Source organism: Notolepis coatsorum (genome assembly GCF_963971535.1).
Source record: "Notolepis coatsorum genome assembly, chromosome: 7".
Taxonomy (NCBI): Eukaryota; Metazoa; Chordata; class Actinopteri; order Aulopiformes; family Paralepididae; genus Notolepis; species Notolepis coatsorum.
In genome coordinates, this window is record NC_140171.1 from 148,955,314 (window position 1) to 148,970,056 (window position 14,743).

At 42.3% G+C, this 14,743-nt stretch overlaps 1 protein-coding gene across 3 annotated transcripts in view; it reads left to right on the forward strand.

Moving 5' to 3' along the window:
• The first annotated feature begins 1,168 nt into the window (after nucleotides 1-1,168).
• Nucleotides 1,169-14,743, forward strand: part of aars2 (alanyl-tRNA synthetase 2, mitochondrial (putative)) — an 88,036-nt gene continuing 74,461 nt past the window's right edge. For 2 of the 3 annotated variants that reach the window (XM_084317826.1, XM_084317828.1), the window contains exons 1-3: nucleotides 1,169-1,495; nucleotides 3,914-4,102; nucleotides 11,255-11,400. In XM_084317826.1, coding sequence (XP_084173952.1) covers nucleotides 1,277-1,495; nucleotides 3,914-4,102; nucleotides 11,255-11,400 — 554 coding nt within the window. In that variant the 5' untranslated portion in view covers nucleotides 1,169-1,276. Of the gene's footprint in view, nucleotides 1,496-3,875; nucleotides 4,103-11,254; nucleotides 11,401-14,743 lie in introns of all 3 variants that reach the window. The other variant, XM_084317827.1, reaches the window with a different exon arrangement.

The window sequence follows — 14,743 nt, forward strand, 5'->3', positions numbered from 1 at the left end:
TTTTCCCACAAGGTACTTTTCGACCTGTTCGTATACTATTTTTTCCATGACTTTCGAGATGGATGTAAGGATAGAAACAGGGCGGTAGTTGCCTGGGTCTAATTTGCTGCCCTTTTTGTGCAGGGGTGTTACTCTCGCTATTTTGAAGTCCTTGGGGACGTGTCCCTGTTTTATGGAGAGGTTTATTATGTGTGTGATGACTGGGGTGATGGCGGCTGCTGAGTCTCTGAGGAATTTGGAGGGGATGTTGTCATGGCCAGTGGCCTTGTTCGGTTGGAGGGCGCTCAGTTTATTGAGTACCTCATCTGTAGTTACCATTTCCAGTTTGAAGTCGTCTTTGTGGAAGCCTAGGTTCTTGTAGTATGCTACTATGTGTTCTACCCCATACTGCCCTGAGTGGGAGGGTAGTTTGTTTACCAGTGTTGTGGCTATGTTTGTGAAGAAAGTGTTTAAGTAATTGGCTACATCCAGTTTGTCTGTGATGAGCGTGTTGTCCGTCTTTATGTTTATGTTTGAGAACCTGGTTTTAAGTTTTTTACTGCAGCCTAGTTGATTATTGAGTAATTTCCAAAGTTCACATGGTTTATTTTTGTTTTCCTCAGTTTTGTCATTGATGCATTTTTTTTTTGCAGTTTTTATCATGGAGTTTACGTCATTTCTTAGTCTGTTTCTTTCTAGTTTGAGTTCACGGCTCAGCGCGATTTTTTACCCTGGTGGTTCTTAGGGGGGCCATGTTGTTTAGTATTGTTGAGAATTTGGTTTTGAAGTGATGTTAGGGTTGGGTATTTATTTTGGTTTGTTTGTTCTGGGTTTGTTGGTTTTTCTTTATTGTTTTCTTTTCTTTGCCGGGCAAAGGGGGACCCTGATGGAAACAAGACAAACGTCTTTTTCGGGTCTGCATCCCCTTAACAATTGTATGTATTGAGCCGTACTGTATTGTACCCATTCTGCAATCTGTTAAATAAAGTTTTCATTCATTCATTCACTCTTGCTTTATCCGCTCCAGTTGCTGGGTTGTACAGTAGGTGGCGGTATGCGCCTTTCTGTGGTTGCGACCCGCCATTAACACCAAAGAAGAAGAAGAAGAAGTAGAGGAAGAAGAAGAGGAGGAGTAGAAGTAGAAGAGGTAGAAGAAGAAGAAGAATTACACTCTGCCGGGAATCTAAAGAGAAGAAGAACACACATCCCAAATACAACATGGTGTCTCCCGGTGAAACGTCCCCCTCTTCTTCACCCCTGACACCGGACTGACACCGGGACTAGTGGAGCGAACACAATGAACCGGTGCATAATAATCCCCGTGATGGGGCTGAGAGGACATGTCCGGAGGTCGTATTCTTCTTCTCGAACTGCAGCAGAGTTCTCATCTGAACGAGTGCGCCGGACCTTTGTGGATTTCTTCCAGCTGCAGCACCGACACCGCCGCGTCCCGTCCTCCCCGGTGCGGCCCCGCGGAGACCCGGGCCTCCTGTTCGTCAACGCGGGCATGAACCAGGTCAGTCTGCAGCACCTCGCCTCGGTCAGTCGGTCACTGTTGGTGCGTAAAGCCAGCAGGCGTTTACAGCATGTCACTTCCGGTTTATGAAATAAAAGTGGAACGAAATGGACAGTTTTTATTTTTTTCCCCCATTGAATGAATGAAAACTTTTTTTAACAGATTGCAGAATGGGTACAATACAGTACGGCTCAATACACACAATTGTTAAGGGGATGCAGACCAGAGAAAGACTTTTGTCTTGTTTACATCAGGGTCCCCCATTTTCAATTCATAGTGACATTTATGACACACACACAACATACATGACACCATGACATTTATGGCTTAGGGACATACATGACATACAGGTATATAGTACTGTTATATTTGTGACATATACGATATGCAAATATACAGTACTGTTGCCCAGAGATCCTAACACATATGATGGGGAGGAGACTGTACATTAGGGGGGGGGGGCTACACATTCAACCTTTATTCTCAGGAATCCATTTAGGGGTTCCCTCATTTGCAATGATGCCGATATTACATTAAGCAAAACAAAATCTGATTATAAGAAGACAAACATCAACATTGTAAAATTGTTGTAAAAATATCCAAAGCGCTTTACAGTTTGTGTTCCTCACATTCACCCGTTCACTCACACATTCACTCACCGATGGCGGAGTGCCAACCTGCTCATCGGGACCAATTAATGCATAAATCTAATATCTCATAAATTGACATTTAAACTTTAGGTGTAGAGCCCTTTAGGGGTTAAGTGTCTTGCTCAAGGACACTTCGACAAGCTGCCCGGGAGGAGCGGGAATCGAACCGGTAACCTTCCGACTACCAGATGACTGCTCTACCTCCTGAGCCCCAGTTGGTTAACACCTAAAGTTTAAATGTCAATTATGAGGTATTATATTTATGCTAATCATGCTGGTGTAATGCTTTATCAATGACTAAAGTTTCCCAGCAGGCCCGCCTTTTCACATTCCTATAATAATTATATGATTCAAGTGATCCCCGATTTGCAAGAATTGGAAATCTGAAAGAGGGCTGGAACCAAGCGAGTTTCCATGCAAACAAGTTCTACTAAGGAAATGGTTCGAAACCGTATATTGTATCAAACATTATAATGGATTTCATAGGCTTTGTGCTACATATCTAAATTGTCAAAATTAATGTGTAACTGGTTCATGAAACTCATTATAACTTTTGATATGATGTCCAGTTTGCAACCGTTTCCTCAGTAGAACTGAAGACACTGATTATACTTCCTGGCCCCTCAGTAGAACTGAAGACACTGATTATACTTCCTGACACCTCAGTAGAACATATGAAGACACTGATTATACTTCCTGGCCCCTCAGTAGAACATATGAAGACACTGATTATACTTCCTGGCCCCTCAGTAGAACATATGAAGACACTGATTATACTTCCTGGCCCCTCAGTAGAACTGAAGACACTGATTATACTTCCTGGCCCCTCAGTAGAACATATGAAGACACTGATTATACTTCCTGACACCTCAGTAGAACTGAAGACACTGATTATACTTCCTGGCCCCTCAGTAGAACATATGAAGACACTGATTATACTTCCTGGCCCCTCAGTAGAACATATGAAGACACTGATTATACTTCCTGGCCCCTCAGTAGAACATATGAAGACACTGATTATACTTCCTGACACCTCAGTAGACACTAGGGCTGGGCGATATGGCCAAAAATGATATCGCGATAACGATATCGATAACAACATCATATCACTTGATATTCAATATTATCTATATTGTTATAAGTATACATTATTATTATTTTTTCTTTTTTAAACAACAGATGTATGTTTATTTTGCAGCAATTCTTTGTCGTTGCCGCCATCTTTAGTGTTACATCCCCCACACTCCAGTTCTCAGGCTGCAGCTGGTTTGAAAGCGAAAGTAAACCGGCTTCTCTGCTCTGTTTTTCCTGTTCTTTCACGTTTTTAATTACTTTCTTTACCATGCTGCTATCTTTGCATGTTTTTATTATGTGAAGCACTTTGTGACCCTGGTCTGTAAAAGGTGCTATATAAATAAACATTACTTACTTACTTACTTACTTACTTACTTACTTACTTACTTACTTACTTACTTACTTACTTACTTACTTAGTCTTACTTACTTACTTACTTACTTACTTACTTACTTACTTACTTACTTACTTACTTACTTACTTACTTACTTACTTACTTACTTACTTACTTACTTACTTACTTACTTACTTACTTACTTCATTAGGGTTAAGGTAGGGCTGGGCAATATGGCCAAAATTGATATAACGATATGATAATGGGTATGGGTTAACCTTCTGTTGTGTGGCAGTGAAAGGGTTAACTGTTCCCGCCACAGAGCCTGTGATTCTGCCCGTGGTCCTCCTTCTCTTTCAGTTCAAGCCCATCTTCCTGGGAATGGCGGATCCCCGCAGTGAGATGTCCAGCTACCGTCGGGTGGTCAACAGTCAGAAGTGTGTCCGGGCCGGGGGCAAACACAACGACCTGGAGGACGTGGGCCGCGACGTCTACCACCACACCTTCTTCGAGATGCTGGGCAACTGGTCGTTCGGTGACTATTTCAAGGTGAGCCAGAGTGAGAGGCTACATGTATGGCAACTATTAGGGGTGGGAATCGCCAGTTTCATCACGATACCATATCGATTCTTTGGACAATGATACGATATTTGCCGATATCACAAAGTCTGCCACGATACGATTAGATTGCCTGCGATCGATATGAGATGATATTATATGCCCATTTAACACAATCAGTAACATTTAGATCAACTCAAAAAAGGCAAAAAAAAATATTTGAGCTCTTCCAGACATTTAAATAAAAAACAATCTATTGTTTTTAATACAAATATACCTCCTGTCACTGTAAAGTGCCACGTTTTGATATATTGAGCTTTAAACTTTAAGTAAAAATTTTTGGAACTCACAACACGCAACCTAAAACCGCTTCCTCTCCCAAACCATTCCTATAATTGTTTTATGTTGCATGATGATCATGAATACATTCATTATGTATTGTATTTTTTATGTTTAAATATCAACATGATCTGTCCATCCTCAGTAAATTTACTAAATATAATATATTCTTGACTTCATCTGGTCTTTCCAAACTAACGCACACAAACACACTGAAAGGGAGAATGCCCCCCGCCTTCCCCACTCCCTACTCTGCTGTTCTCTCTATATGGCTCTGATCAGGGTTAGCTTACGCTAACGTAACGTTAATTTCGGTCTTTAACGCGACATGGGCATAAAGGAATGGCGAGGATGCAAAGCATGTTAGATGCATTTGACCCGTTGTGGAAAAAAACAGCAGGCACTTATTTCTGGTCGCAAAATAGGCGGACTCTGGAGCTATGCTGACGTCTACACACGCGGAGCTACTGTTGTTGTTGCGGATACCGGTATTAGGGGTGGGAATCGCCAGAGACCTCACGATACGATACTATTGCGATACTTGCGTCACGATACGATAGTATCGCGATACTAAATATATCGCGATATTTTTATAATTTTTTATTATCTTTTTCAACTGCAAAGTAAAACTTTGTCAACATGTTTTATCTAATAAAATAAAGTTCAGTCTGTTCATCTCACTTCAATCATTTTTATTGCAGAACATGGTATTTTCTCAAGCAGACGGATGTAAACACTAATCTGTGTTGCATGTACCTGACAAACCGAACTGTTTGTATTACAGTCATATTCCAACTTAACTGAATGCACATGTGTATTGTATGTGTGTATTGTATTGAAATGAACAATGCAACTTCCTTATAAAAAAAAGAATAGTTTTATTTAATTTTTATGAATAATTAAATATCGATACTTTGTGTCCCTGTATCGATACAGTATCGCCCCGCAAAGTATCGCGATACTACTACGTATCGATTCTTTCCCCCACCCTTAACCGGTATGCTCCAGGGGATTTTCAAAATAATGAAATATCGCAATATGAATCGATCTTTTTACGTTGCATCGATCCTATTTGATCATTGATAATTGATCGATATATCAATCTGGATCGATGTATCGTCCCACCCCTAACAACTATGTTGTTATAGACCTCTTAACTCTTTGCCCGCCAAACCCGAGAAAAGTCGAGTTTCGTCGCCAACCGTTGAGCGCCAAACCCGACTTTTCTCGGGTTTTGATCTTTTTCCTTTGATCCCCATTCTAAACACTCGGCCGGAGCTCCCTGGATCTCCCTGACACAGCTGCCTATGTTGGAATTGCAATGATGATCGAATCTCACCAGGTGGCAGTATCGCCTACCTTTTGAACTGGGATAGTTTAGTGTGGGGCCACTTTAGTGTGGGGAGTGTCTGTCCTGATTCCCTCTGAGGGGGAGGAGTTCTTTCAGAGCAATCGCTCTGATATTTTATTGCCTCAAACCAGGGATGTCCGATATTATCGGCCTACCGATATTATCGGTCGACATTGGCATAAAAATGTGATATCGGAAAATATCTATCGGTTTTCAAAAAAAGAATTATTTTTTTATTTTTATTTTTTTTACATTTATTTAACCTTTATTTACCCAGGCAAGCAAGTAAGAACAAATTATAATTTTATTTATTGTCAAAGTATGCATAATGTTGTGTTAATTACACGACAAGAGATATGTAATGTTAATTACCTGAAATTATTCAGTTTTGGGGGGGGGGGGGGGGGGGGGGGGACACACACACCCTGCATATATCGGTATTGGTTGATATCGGTATCGGAAATTAAGAGTTGGACAATATCGGTATATCTGTATCGGTAAAAAAGCCAATATCAAGCATCCCTACCTCAAACCTATGGTTTCCCGTACGCGTGTAGCTTAATCCCAGCGGAAGAGTCGCAGAACGCTTCCGCATTCTTCGCCGCACGCCAGTACGGTAATGCGCATTTCCTTTTCCTTCGCCCAGGCGAATGAGATCCCCGCTTGGTTCGCCGCTTTGGTTCATATTAATCACATATTAACACGCTTTGGTTCATATTAATCACATATTAACACGCTTTGGTTCATACTAACGCGCCATATTAGCACACATATATACACGCGATGGACGCAGCAGGCGATCATATTAATCACATATTAACACGCTTTGGTTCATATTACGGTAATCACATATTAACGCTAACGCGCCATATTAGCACACATATATACACGCGATGGACGCAGGCGATCACTGCTACTGTTATTCAGCCGCGCCGAGGTACATGATTGATTGATATGTACTTTACATATTATCCAAACGAGGACAACGCAGCTGTCAACTGTACTTTACATATTATGGAATACATGTATATTATCGCGACGCGATTCACTCGCTGTCAACTGTACTTTACATATTATGGAATACATGTATATTATCGCGATGCGATTCACTCGCTGTCAACTGTACTTTACATATTATCCAAACGAGGACAACGCAGCTGTCAACTGTACTTTACATATTATGGAATACATGTATATTATCGCAACGCGATTCACTCGCAACGCCATAATGTTATTTCCCTGTACATTGTAACGATAACACAACGCAGCTGTCAACTTTACTTTGTAACATTGTTTTTTCGGTCATTCATAAAATTGATTGAATGAAATTGATTGAATGAAAATAACAGATTGCAGAATGGGTACAATACAGTACGGCTCAATACACATAATTGTTAAGGGGATGCAGACCAGAGAAGTGAATTTCCTGTGAAAAAACATTTATTTTTTACAGTACGTTACACACACAAATGCTACATTATGACACATTTTACAAAGAAAGTATATTTAGATTCAAAGACTATTTCTCTCCTGTGACGTACAAATGCATGTACCTCGGCGCGGCTGAATAACAGTAGCAGTGATCGCCTGCTGCGTCCATCGCGTGTATGTGATTAATATGATTAATATGAACCAAAGAATATGAACCAAAGCGTGATTAATATGAACCAAAGCGTGTTAATGTGTCGAACCAAGCGGGGATCTCATGCGCATGCGCGCGCGAGCACCTCGCGGGCACCTCGCAAGCACCTGGGCGAAGGAAAAGGAAATGCGCATTACCGTACTGGCGTGCGGCGAAGAATGCGGAAGCGTTCTGCGACTCTTCCGCTGGGATTAAGCTACACGCTTCCCGTACACACGAGTATACACATATACATGAGTAATTGCGATCACGATGGGATCACCGGGATTATTCTTTTTGGAGTACCTTCTGGCTAAGGTAAGGTCTATTCTATGTCTATTTTACCGAACCTGAAACATGTTTTTGTACCGATCACAGTGTTGTATTTTACCGGACCTAAAACATGCTTTTGGTAACGATCGCAGTTTCGAGTTAAAACAACCCCCCCCCCCCCCCCCCCCCCCCCTTGATGATTTTGTGAAGACTCATATGTACATTGTATATATCTTTTGATTTGGAGTTTCAGGCGAGCAACCCGAACGATTTGGGCATAATGCATATAGCGCGTCATATCTTGCGATCTATGAAAAAAGACTGGATTATTTTGGAAAGGGGCGATGTTTAGCATGGAATAGCGCACAAACTACAGTATGTAGAAATTAACTGGTTAGTCAGTGTTGCACTATGAACCAGGGTTAGAAATTAACATTTCTTTCCAGGGCTTTTTTTGCCCCCCTTAATTGATTTTCGGGGGCTTTTTTTGTATTTCGGGGGCACAGAATTTTTACGATGAAAATGAACATAAAGATTATAAAACATTGTCGACACTTTTTTTTACAGTCTTCGTCCCTATGTTTGATAACGTAATATTAACACTTTCAGTGCCAGCAGGGGGCGCACGATTTAGTGCTTGAATGCCCACCATCCACTTCAATGTTAGCGTTAATAACGCCTAATCTATGTTTTAAATTATGGCTATGTGTCTAATCTGCCCGTCTCTTATCAATGACTCGTTTTCCAGTCAACATTGTCGAAGCGGATTGTTTTTTTATCTGTTCATTTTCGTTTTAAAGCATTTTGAAAAGCCCTCGTTTTCAAGGAAAATAAAAAGATTCCATGATAAAAGATGTTTACTGGAATATTCTAGAATACACAAAAACGTTGTAATTTTTCGGCCTATTTATGAATCGTTTTCAAATAAACGCTAGATTATCGATAGTATATGTGTACGTATGCACGCTGGGGCCGCAAGCTGAAAATCGATTATCTTAGTTCCTCATCAGCGATCGCGCACACAGAGACACATCACACATAGGGGACACGTTGATATCTCAGCGAATACAACTCTGATTATCCCAAGACTGGTCAAATAGATTCCTTACCTCAGATCAGATGTTCTCCAAAAAGATCATTCCAATTCCTGATCGCCATTCCAAAAATCGATCACTACTGTCTACTATCGATTGGCTACTGTGAATATATATTCCAGGCTGATTCCCTTCCTGCGATCACTTCATGTTCATCAGACGGCTTGCCAGCTCAGGGAGCCAGCTGGCCCCGCCTCTAGATATCACTGATCCCAGGTCAGTCTAAGCGACTGACGTGCAGTTACTCAGGGATAGACGATAGGGGGCGCTTTTTTCCATTCTGAGCTGCTGATGGGGCTGGTTTACCAACGGGAGACTCGGTTGATGAAATATGAATTCAGATCGCTAATAAAATTGACAGTAGGTCAAACGCTCCACGCACGTGCACGTGCGTGCGTGCACAGTTTTTTTTGGCTGCTCTCGTCCTGCAGCTGGATACTATTGCCTCACAGCGCGGCCGTCAGCGCGCGGCCCAGAGAGCGCCGCTGGCTCTGCGGCTCTGCAGCTGCATGCTTCTCCGGGAGTCCGGTTGGATAATGCCATGTAAAAAGCGATTGCGCGTACTTCAGCCTCAGTGAGCGAGGTATAACGCCGTTATACCGAGTTATACCAGCACTGCACCACTGCATTCAGGGGGGGGCTGATAAAACGTCATATGACGTGATGGGCACTGAAAGTGTTAATGTCTCCATATATAGGGCTGTACGCTAACCTTTTTCCCAAGGAGCACATGTGAAATTTAGGAGCACACAAAGAAATTTAGGAGCACAGTGAAAATTGTTCAAGTAACACAGAGTTTATTAACAAACTATTTATTACATGCATATTATACTGTGCATGTGCATACTAAGGGGTAAACATCTGTGCAAATAGCACATCATCAAAATCACAAATTGGCCCATGCCTACTAGACGCAAGGGATATTGGTTGTCAAGCTGCTTTTGTATGTTGTAGTGTTGTCACGATACCAACATTTTGACTTTGATACAGATAGGAAAGGCAATGGAATATATTATTAGATGACAGAACATGGACAATTCTTTATACAATTATTTAATTCATTATAATTGAAACGCTATTGAATAATAGTTCATTAATAGTTAATACAATTATTCTGTTACAGCTACAACCGAGCTATAATTTATACTATAGCTACTGTCCATCAATGTCTTCCTTTTGAATGAAATAGGTTCAGGAGAGAGAGATGTAGAGAGGGAGAGAGAGCGAGACACACACACAGATAGACACAGATATTCTCAGCCCCCCTTTCCTCTGAGCGTTCCCAGTGATGGCTTACTATGTGTGTGTGGAATCGGGAACAGGACACACATCTGTGCAATTGCACACACCACCAAAGTCACTGGTTGGCCCACAGTGTGCTAACTTCGCTAACGTTATCCGCCTCAGTAACATTAGCTGCCTCGCCGGATTCCTCTTTCTCCTCGTCTCTCTTTTGCTCAAAATAAAAATGAACAGGCTTCATGGCTGGCTGAATTTTTAGCGTTGTCTGATTCTGAATGTATAACTTGCCTATGGTACCGTGACTTTATTTTCCAGCGCGTACTGTGTTTGTGTTTTCATTTCCTTTCTCTCGCATGAAACCAGCTGCGTCACCGCAGGAAACTCTACTGTGATTGGACGTTTATGCGCCTTGTGGAATGTGGGACTTGTAGTTTCTGAACTATTAACGGCAGAGCTGTTTGTAATCTTCACTCGCACACTGCGAGTAAATGATTTTCCGGTTCACACACATATTATTAGGGGCAAATACGAGTGAAATGCTCGCACTGTAGAGCATATATATAATTATATATATAATTTGTAAACTGTCTGGGGCTTTTCTTGCCCCCCTTAACTGATTTTCGAGGGCATTTGTTAAATTTGAGGGCATTTTGCCCCAAGCCCCCGTTAATTTCGAACCCTGCTATGAACAATGCCTGTCAAATGAGCCATACTATTGTCTCCATAGCTATAATACAGAACACACAATGGGTCCGCAAACATCACTAAAATGGTCTATAATGCTGGCGCCATTGACTAGAGATGGGAAAACAGCGTGGTGGTCAATGAGTTAAGACTTGTCGGTCCTGCATGTCAGACTCATTAAGAGGGTCTATTTATTGCAATTCATGACAAAATGATTGGACCATGTTATGGCACGTTACAGCAAAACAACATTTTGTTTACAATTTCATAAGAAATGGTTATGCCATTCTTAAATGCTATCTTATGCATTTAATTCAGAGTCCCTTCTCAGCCCAATCCATGCAAAGCCAATGGGGTCAAGCTCCTGTCTGGAGTACATTGCGGTGAGGCTTTCAAAAGTATTCATAGATTTTCTTAATTTGACGTTTGTTCAAAATAGGGAGATTGAATGCTAAACCCAGTATCATGTATAGAATTGAATGGTCACCCCAGCCCCAACGTGCCCAGGTCTCCACAACATGATGTCCGTCTCTCTCCAGGAGGAAGCGTGCACCATGGCCTGGCGTCTCCTCACGGAGGAGTATGGGATACGTCCGGAGCGCCTCTACGTCTCCTACTTTGCTGGAGATGCTGCTTTGGGGTTGCCCTCAGATGAGGAATGCCGTCGGATCTGGTTGAGCATTGGGTACGTGGGCAAGCAGAGTTCTGTGTGTAAATGTTGTGATGTACGGTGGGGCAATGTGCTCAAATGATCACGTAGACCCCGGCTCGCTGAGCATTCAATGGAGAAGGTTGCTTAGCCTACCCATTTTATTGTTTCTTACGACCAACATCTCTATTTTTATATTGAAACTGTTGAAGATAAGTCGGGAGTGAATTTGTTTTTGGATCCACTTTTTCTCCTGTTTTTTTTCTTCTTTTTCTTTCCCAATTTAGTCGTGCCAATTCCCCCCTCCCCTTCCTGGTTGTTGCTTACGGAGGGTTGATAGATACTATCGCATGTCCCCTCCGATACATGCAGAGTCAGCCAGCCACTTCTTTTCACCTGCCAGCGCGGACTCTCATTGGTGAGGTGTAACGTGTGGGAGGCTCACACTATCCCCACCATCTCCCTCCCTCGCTGTGCAGGCGCCCTGACCGACCTGTAGGGGTCGCTGTTTACAACGACCAGATTACCACCCACCGGCTTCCCTCCCGCTGACTCTGCCAATTGAGCCAGTATGACGGCCGGCCAAGCCGGAGGCAACGCTGACAGCCGGATTCGATACCAGTGTCTCACGCGTTGGTGACTAGTGCTTAGTCCGCTGCGCCACCTGGCCGCCTAGTCGGGAGTGAATTTATTATCGATTGAACACCACGAGAACCGAAGAATAGTTTGTCTCGTGTGACGCATGGTGTAAAGACGGCACAAACCAGTCTAACTCCGGCACTGATGGCGGAGATGGCGCTGGTTTCGGATGAACCTCTTTGGGTTACAAAGATGGTAGAGAGACAGGAGAAGACGTTTGAACTGACCAGAGAACAGAAAAAGATGGTAGAGAGACAGGAGAAGACGTTTGAACTGACCAGAGAACAGAAAAAGATGGTAGAGAGACAGGAGAAGACGTTTGAACTGACAAGAGAACAGAAAAAGACGATAGAGAGACAGGAGAAGATGTTTGAACTGACCAGAGAACAGAAAAAGACAATGGAGAGACAGGAGAAGATGTTTGAACTGACCAGAGAACAGAAAAAGACAATGGAGAGACAGGAGAAGACGTTTGAACTGACCAGAGAACAGAAAAAGATGGTCGAGAGACAGGAGAAGACGTTTGAACTGACCAGATAACAGAAAAAGATGATGGAGAGACAGGAGAAGATGTTTGAACTGACCAGAGAACAGAAAAAGATGGTAGAGAGACAGGAGAAGACGTTTGAACTGACCAGAGAACAGAAAAAGATGGTAGAGACTGACAGGAGAAGACGTTTGAACTGACCAGAGAACAGAAAAAGACGATAGAGAGACAGGGGAAGACGTTTGAACTGACCAGAGAACAGAAAAAGACGATAGAGAGACAGGAGAAGATGTTTGAACTGACCAGAGAACAGAAAAAGATGGTCGAGAGACAGGAGAAGATGTTTGGACTGACCAGAGAACAGAAAAAGACGATAGAGAGACAGGAGAAGACGTTTGAACTGACCAGAGAACAGAAAAAGATGGTAGAGAGACAGGAGAAGACGTTTGAACTGACAAGAGAACAGAAAAAGACGATAGAGAGACAGGAGAAGATGTTTGAACTGACCAGAGAACAGAAAAAGACAATGGAGAGACAGGAGAAGATGTTTGAACTGACCAGAGAACAGAAAAAGACAATGGAGAGACGGGAGAAGACGTTTGAACTGACCAGAGAACAGAAAAAGATGGTCGAGAGACAGGAGAAGACGTTTGAACTGACCAGATAACAGAAAAAGATGATGGAGAGACAGGAGAAGATGTTTGAACTGACCAGAGAACAGAAAAAGATGGTAGAGAGACAGGAGAAGACGTTTGAACTGACCAGAGAACAGAAAAAGATGGTAGAGAGACAGGAGAAGATGTTTGAACTGACCAGAGGACAGAAAAAGATGATAGAGAGACAGGAGAAGATGTTTGAACTGACCAGAGAACAGAAAAAGATGGTTGAGAGACAGGAGAAGATGTTTGAACTGACCAGAGAACAGAAAAAGATGATAGAGAGACAGGGGAAGACGTTTGAACTGACCAGAGGACAGAAAAAGACTATAGAGAGACAGGAGAAGATGTTTGAACTGACCAGAGGACAGAAAAAGATGATAGAGAGACAGGAGAAGACATTTGAACTGACCAGAGAACAGAAAAAGACGATAGAGAGACAGGAGAAGATGTTTGAACTGACCAGAGAACAGAAAAAGACGATAGAGAGACAGGGGAAGATGTTTGGACTGACCAGAGAACAGAAAAAGACGATAGAGAGACAGGAGAAGACGTTTGAACTGACCAGAGAACAGAAAAAGATGGTAGAGAGACAGGAGAAGACGTTTGAACTGACAAGAGAACAGAAAAAGACGATAGAGAGACAGGAGAAGATGTTTGAACTGACCAGAGAACAGAAAAAGACAATGGAGAGACAGGAGAAGATGTTTGAACTGACCAGAGAACAGAAAAAGACAATGGAGAGACGGGAGAAGACGTTTGAACTGACCAGAGAACAGAAAAAGATGGTCGAGAGACAGGAGAAGACGTTTGAACTGACCAGATAACAGAAAAAGATGATGGAGAGACAGGAGAAGATGTTTGAACTGACCAGAGAACAGAAAAAGATGGTAGAGAGACAGGAGAAGATGTTTGAACTGACCAGAGGACAGAAAAAGATGATAGAGAGACAGGAGAAGATGTTTGAACTGACCAGAGAACAGAAAAAGATGATAGAGAGACAGGAGAAGATGTTTGAACTGACCAGAGAACAGAAAAAGATGGTTGAGAGACAGGAGAAGATGTTTGAACTGACCAGAGAACAGAAAAAGATGATAGAGAGACAGGGGAAGACGTTTGAACTGACCAGAGGACAGAAAAAGACTATAGAGAGACAGGAGAAGATGTTTGAACTGACCAGAGGACAGAAAAAGATGATAGAGAGACAGGAGAAGACATTTGAACTGACAAGAGAACAGAAAAAGACGATAGAGAGACAGGAGAAGATGTTTGAACTGACCAGAGAACAGAAAAAGACAATGGAGAGACAGGAGAAGATGTTTGAACTGACCAGAGAACAGAAAAAGACAATGGAGAGACGGGAGAAGACGTTTGAACTGACCAGAGAACAGAAAAAGATGGTCGAGAGACAGGAGAAGACGTTTGAACTGACCAGATAACAGAAAAAGATGATGGAGAGACAGGAGAAGATGTTTGAACTGACCAGAGAACAGAAAAAGATGGTAGAGAGACAGGAGAAGATGTTTGAACTGACCAGAGGACAGAAAAAGATGATAGAGAGACAGGAGAAGATGTTTGAACTGACCAGAGAACAGAA